This window comes from Cucumis melo, chromosome 2 (assembly GCF_025177605.1).
Source record: "Cucumis melo cultivar AY chromosome 2, USDA_Cmelo_AY_1.0, whole genome shotgun sequence".
In the NCBI taxonomy this organism is placed as follows: domain Eukaryota; kingdom Viridiplantae; phylum Streptophyta; class Magnoliopsida; order Cucurbitales; family Cucurbitaceae; genus Cucumis; species Cucumis melo.
In genome coordinates this window covers 2,487,668-2,494,886 of record NC_066858.1, presented here as the reverse complement: position 1 = coordinate 2,494,886, position 7,219 = coordinate 2,487,668, and the positions used below count along the sequence as shown (strand labels likewise).

Here is a 7,219-nt window from a genome sequence, read left to right as displayed (position 1 = left end):
ATCATTTTTTCTATATTCACACGAGATTTTAGGAGAAATTTAATTCGTGAAATTGAATATTGATTGATATATGGTGTTGTGGATACAATCTCTAATATTTACTATGATTCTTTCTCTCGAATACAAAAAAAATACAATCTCTAATATTTATTCTGATTATTTCTCTCGAATACAAAAAAATAAAATTTAAAACTTCGTGGTCTTCGATATTTGAGAAGTTGTAACAAGTCAATTCAAGCTTCAATCCTCTAGAATTCAAGGAAAGTCCTATAGAATTCTTCAAGGAAAGTCCTATAGAATTCAAGGAAAGTTTTATAGAATTCAAGGAAAGTTTTATATAATTCAACGAAAGTTTGATATAATTCAATGAAAGTTTGATATTCAAAGTCTTCGATCTTTCAGAAGATAACTTGAGTCTTCAATTCTTCATAACTTCGATTAAAGGTCCAGTCTCTATTTATAGATAAATTTTATGGGCTTTAGGTGGGCTTGGGCCAGTTTGCTTGTTGGGCTTGGGCCTATCTGTCGGTTGCACTTAGACTTGACCCATTTGCTTGTTGGGTTTGGGCTTGGGCTTGAGCCCACCTGGCACTCTGGTTTGTGCCCATTTGCTTGTTGGGTTCGTTCCCGGGCCCACTTGGTTGACGAACTTGGTCTATTATTTTTTGGCCTAATTTATATTCAGGGCTTAATTAGGTCGGTACGAGAAAACTTAATTATCCAAACCCAATCGAATTATGATTATCACCATGTTTACTGTGATGACTTGACGGAATTTAATTGGCCAAAATTTATTGCTCAACAATATCATTTTAAAATTATCTTCAAATATAACAAAACTTAATCAAAATAGACACAAAATATAACTATATTTGCATATTAAGTATCTATTAGTGATATTAATAACAAGTCTATCGTTATATTATTTAACAAATTTGAAATTTTGTTATATTTTTCTACACTTTTGAGACTTTTGACATTTCCAATAACATTTCTTCTAAATTTTAATTATTGTGTGTTTTAAGATGCATACGCAATTGATCGTGCTTAGATATCTCAAACCTATTTATTTTCAATAAAATTATAAAAAAAATTTGTTTTAATATATCGGTGGTGTATATACCAGCTTACCTGCAACTCAACTAATCTCACGGAAGAGCTCACCTAATTAGTAGGAAATTGATTTTTAGTTAGTTATTGAGACTATGAGTGTGTTTGGATTATCTATGGAAAAAAATGTTTGTCGATAATACATTTCTTTTTAACACTTATATATTTGATATTTTTAAGTGTTTGTATACCTAATTTTGTTAAAAAAACATATTTTCTTAAATTTTTGTTTTGAGTGTTTTCTTTAAAATATATTATTTTTCAATCTCGTTTTTAAAAAATACATTTTGAAAAGTTATCAGACACCACAGTTTCGTTGAAAATGATTTATTTTCAAATTTAAACATTTTAAAATATAATTCAAACACGTCTTATATTTTATACTAAAACAACTAATGATAGTTGACACGATAGATGTTACCAAACATAAGTTTAAAGATATAAAATAAAAAAAAAATGCTTTGGGACTTCCTTTTTCATTTACATCATAGGAAAACTGATTTTTTTTCAAATTAAGAACGTATTGTTATGTATTTTTAGCATGAATGATTAGACAATACACGATTAATTCCAACTATAAAATATAGAAATTTGAATGTGCCTCTACTAAAATATAAAAATTTCATAAATAGTCAATGTAAAAGTTGGTGAATTTTTACACAAAGCAATTAAATGTTGAGAGAGAATTAAAAGTTATATTGATCAAATAAAGTATCAATTAGCCCAAAATCAACACATTTAAAGCATAAAAAAAAAGTTTTTTTCTTTTTTTATCGTGATGGCATGTATTATTTCACGTTGATGTCAAATATGTTGTTGTGGCTTCTTTTTTGAGTTCTCACGATGTTAGGGAGCTAGCATTGTTATCCTACATATGGTAATGTCGTGGCTCGGTCTTTAAGAGAACATGCTTTTCTTTTTATGTTTGTACATCTTATGCTTTTTTTTTTTTTTTTCTGTTTGTACATCTCGTCGTTGAACTTCTACTTTTCATAGTTTGTTTTCCCATGTTACTAGAGTTGCTAAGCATGATTTCATTCAAAAATATTTGTGTGCCTTCAAAGTTTTTACAAAAAAAGGTTGGAAAGTATGTTAGTCGGCTCGCCAACGCTCGGATGCAAACTATTTTAGTATGAATTTAGGATTGTTGGTCTCATTTTTTTTTACTTTTTATAACCACGTTTTTCTATATACATTTTCAATCGAGGATTTTGATTACATTTATTTATCTACCTATTATGCCCAATTTTGAAAAGTTGTAATTACATTTTAATTTTAGAAGTAGCTAGTTTTTTCAAGGAATTTATTTTAAATAATAAAATTGTTGAATATAACAAATTTTTAAATCTATCGATCTAATAGACAAATTAAATATATAGCAAAAGACAATTATGTCAATTTTAAGAGTTTGCTATATTTATAAATATCATAGTTTATCTTGTAATATTTGAAATTTTTTGTTTGCTTTGTTTGGCAACTGTTATTTTTTTCTATATTTCTCAAATATAATGATTGAATTATTATCCAAATTTAAAATAAATTCTCAAAAGCTACTTTTCTTTTATAAAACTTGACTTGGTTTTTTAAAGTATTTTTACAAATAAAGAAATTTGGGGCATAATTTAATTTTGGAAAAAACAAAAACAAGAAATCAAACTCAACCGGGTCTGAACTGACCGGTTTAGACAAACCCGGTCCAACCCAGGCTCGTTTCCACCCCAAGATACTATATAAGTTATTTTTCCCGTAAGCGGCCACCCTCCGGTCACGTAAAACTGGAAGTTCCGGTGCTACTCATTCATTCTCAGAACAGAACGGGTAAAAGCTTCTGCCGTCGTTTTTATTCTTCTTCTTCTGTTTATCTGCACGTATATTGGCATCAAATCACGCTATCACCGGTCGTTTTTGCTTTATCTTTTGTATTGATTCTGGCATTTGATCGTTAAAGTTCAATATCCTATTCGATTTCTCGCTCACTACTGCTCTGCTTCTCGGGAAGTCGTTTGTTCCATTTATAATATGAATGTGGCCTCTACTTTGTGATCTGATGATAACTGCCTTTGTCAATTAGTATCTGTTTGCTGCATTTGATGCGTCCAAGATACTAAGGCTAAGACAACTTGGCAGTTTTGCCTCTGGTGGAGTATGCTATCTTGTTGTTTGATTGGAACATTGTTCAGCTTTGTTGGATCCTTCGAAACCTGCTGCATGCTGGATTATGAGAATGTTTGTTTGTTGTTTTATCCAAGTCGGTTAATGTGAATATGGTTTTCGGGTTCAACATCTTAAGTCTTAATTGAAGAAAAAGAAGTTATGTTTATGCTCCCAATATTTGGACAGATCATGTGGATGGACTTCACTGCCTGGTCAATATTCTCGTTGTTTTTATGGAGTGGATTTCTATATTCTAGCTCAAAAATATGGTTGTGGAATGTTTTCCTAGTACGCTCGAATCTTCTGATTGAAGCGAACAATTTGCTGAAAGTAAACTTTATCGACTTAAAAGGGTAGGACTGACATGGTGAAATTCATGGTTCTAATTTCAAGTGCCATTTGGGATTGTAACATCAACCTTCTTATGAGATTTCATCTCAAAACCAATGAAAAATGGAAAAGTAGTCCATGTATGTTTAAAGATTGTGAGGGATCGTCATCTTTACAATATGGGATTTTCAACATGTGCCCCCCTCAAGTGCCTCATTGGGTTAACCTTTTATATGCCATCCTTTTCTGGACATGGTAAGACTTGCACATTTGACAATTATTAGTAACAGTTCATTATTTTTTCTTTTTCAGATTTGGGCGCACATTTGAGAATTAATAAACATGGAGCAAGATCCACCCAAAAACAAGACAGCTCCTCCAAGGAAGGTTTGTTCTGGTTATCTCATCTATCTACTTTGTTTGAAGACTTTTAAATTTTTATTTTCATCCAATACCGATGGAATGGGCTGCTGCAGTTGAAATTTGCTCCAAAAGCACCTATCCGCCGTGTACCAAAACCTGAAGTCAAAGCGTAAGCACATCACTTTCAAATATTGCAGCACCTTCAATTGTTCCAACTTTCTGCTACAGTCAAAATGTATGTTTGTTTTATGTAGAGAAATGGCAGAGGACAATGATGCTGCTCAAGCCAGGGATTTACTAAAACGCTTCAATGTATGTCCGCTTTCATTTATTTTCTGTTTCATTTATTATTGAGCGAATAGAATATCCAGTTGTTATACACCCTTGTTCTCTGTTTGTCTCTTCAATTTCTTGTTTCCTTATTGCAGGAAAGCACCCAAAGGGCAAAGCAAAGAGTTGGGAGAAAAGGCAAGTTCCAACTTCCATAAACTAGTCATTCTTCATAATTAACTTTTGTTCTGGTTTTGAACCTTCTGATTTTATTTATTTAGTAGATGATTTAAAATTTTAATTTTTAATCTTTCGATTGTTTGAGATTGGACGTGAAAGATTATTCATGCAGTACTTGTTCTTGATCATGCTTCTTTTCCTCATTGAATGATCATAGTTGACTATCAATTTTTGTATTCCTTTTTTCATTTATTAGTCATGATATACAAATTTGTTTTTTGGATTGATATATTTATATTTAGGGTTGTGTGTAACTCTTTATTTATCTATTTGTATATGCATGATTGAAATTATGTCTTAATATATGAATATCTTAGGTTACTTTACTGTTACATAGTATCCTTCCTCAAAACAGAGATCTATAAGATCATCTGAATCTCTTAAGAAGATTTTGAGGGCAGTTTTCCAATTGTGAAAAATTGAGGGAGCAGAAACTTGTAATATCTTTTAATTTTCTTGACATTAGAACCATCAACCATGTGCATGGAGCAAAACAGTTCTATATTAGGAATTTTTATCATGTGTCTAGCCAAAATTGACCACATATTAAGTTTACTAGCCACATCATGAGTGTAATGATGAATTTGTAGAATGATCCATGGAGTTCTGATAATATGACTCCCCATATTAATTATGCATCACGTGGTCTTGTGCTAATTGTACTACCTAGTACATTTACATCGGGGAAATATGCTGAACTCCCATCTGTTAATGAACCCTACATCTAATTGGAATTTACTAGCACAATGACTAGAGATTTTTAGTTCTTTTAACATGCCTCCGTTTCATTTGCATGCCTGTTATATTAATATGCAGCGGCACCTACACAAGTTGCGTTTGGTTCTGGAGGTTCATCGAGCACCCTAAGATCATATGGTGTTTCAAAAGCTGGAAATAGACCAAGAAATGAAGGTAGGCTACCAAAACTACTAAAATCTACGCTAGGTGTAATTGCTTGATTTACTGCTGGTGAGAGGCTTTCAATGGCGCTAAACTGAAAGATGATTATGCAGATGGAACTCTTCCGGCTAGTACAAGCAAGGAGTATGTAGAACCATGGGTCAGTAATTATTTTCCTCTTCAATTCCTATTTGCATGTGCCTTCTTCATTAGTATGTCAATTTGGTAATTCTATTTTCATTTTACTCCAGGATTATTACAGTTATTATCCTGTAACTCTTCCTCTGCGGAGACCTTATTCGGGAAATCCAGGTATCTTTGTAAGTTCATCTTATGTACTGAATTTGTAAGGAAAATATTGCAGTGGACAACTGGATTGTTCTGAAATGCACTTTATCCTCTACATGTGTTATTTGAATACTTCTTATCACTGGAGTACAGTTTTAACGGTGACAACTATACCTGTATCCATGAAAACTGTACCAGCATCTTCTGCATTCTTCTTCAATTATTTGCTCTAAGTTTTATGCATTGCTCCATAGATTCTCTAAACGAGGAAGAATTTGGTGAGGCTTCAGAAAACTTCACGTATGATGAAAATACAACAACTGCAGCAATGAATCTTGGTCTATTGGTTAGTCAATGTATCCTGTTGATGGTATATCCAGAGCCTCTTGTTTCCAATTTTGTGTTTAATGGTTGTTTGGCAGGAGGAGAACCCGGAGACAGATGTCTTCTTTTTACAATTACCACCTATGGTGCCTATGATAAAGCAATCTTCTACAGTAGAAAACATGGGGTCAGGCAATGTCTCAGAACAAAATAGCGCCTCACAAACTCGACAAAAAACCTGCTCTATGAATGAGTTACCTTCTGGCTCCATGGGTAAACTGCTTGTGTATAGGAGTGGTGCTGTCAAGTTAAAGCTTGGAGATATCATATATGATGTGAGTTTATTTATTTATTTATTTATTGTTTTCTCCCATAAACATGAGCATGCCAAGTTTTTCGTTATTTACTCTTTTATCAACTTGAATGATCTCTTGAGTTGAAATATTTTATATTAGAAGCATGAACTCTCTGCCCCAGCATTTTAAATTCTTTACTTGATGAAAATATTTACTGTTTATGTTAATAGGAATCTCTTATTTATTTAAGGGCTATTTTTAGATGAAATCTGTTCAGATTTTGTGTTTCTTCTCACACCTGTTCTAAAATCCGGACAGGTTTCTTCTGGAATGGATTGTGGCTTTGCACAAGAAGTTGCAGCTATCAATATGGAAGGGAAGCATTGCTGCATCGTTGGGGAGCTTAGCAAGCGTGCCATTTTAACACCAGACGTGGACTCAATGTTAAGGAATATTGAGGATTTATAATTATTCTCAGATGGCGAGATTTTTTCATAGACATCAATGTGTAGAGAAATAGAAATGGACGAGAGTAATATTCTTCATCAAAACCTTGAGAGGATAGAATAGAACAACAGAGAATAGCACCAGAAAAAGATTGCACTGGTTCAGGAAAAACAGAAGAGTGACTATTTTATCACTTGTTTACCCCCAAGTGCCTAGATTTTTTTATTATGAACAATTGTCATTCGATCAAGTAGATCAATGATATGAATTTCAATTTTGACAGGAGCAATAAATCTCATTCTATTGAAATATTTTGCAGTTCTCCTTTTCTATTGCTTCTTAGTATTATCACTTGCTCAGCGTGATTCCGTGGTCATTGTTACGTCAGTTAGCATTCATTGTCAAATATATTTCAAATGTCAACTCAGGTGAGTGAGATCTACATAATGGGTTACCTTCTTATCTTTTGAGGTTGACATAGTCTCCAAGGTGAGATG

At 32.7% G+C, this 7,219-nt stretch overlaps 1 protein-coding gene across 1 annotated transcript; it reads left to right on the top strand.

Moving 5' to 3' along the window:
- Positions 1–2,878: 2,878 nt before the first annotated feature.
- Positions 2,879–7,031, top strand: LOC103492360 (uncharacterized). Its single transcript, XM_008452691.3, has 11 exons — positions 2,879–2,928; positions 3,907–3,981; positions 4,071–4,126; positions 4,212–4,269; positions 4,386–4,425; positions 5,284–5,379; positions 5,481–5,527; positions 5,619–5,679; positions 5,910–6,001; positions 6,078–6,314; positions 6,594–7,031. Exons 2-11 carry the CDS (start codon positions 3,937–3,939, stop codon positions 6,741–6,743), a joined length of 882 nt encoding a protein of 293 aa, XP_008450913.1. The 5' UTR covers positions 2,879–2,928; positions 3,907–3,936; the 3' UTR covers positions 6,744–7,031.
- Positions 7,032–7,219: the final 188 nt, after the last annotated feature.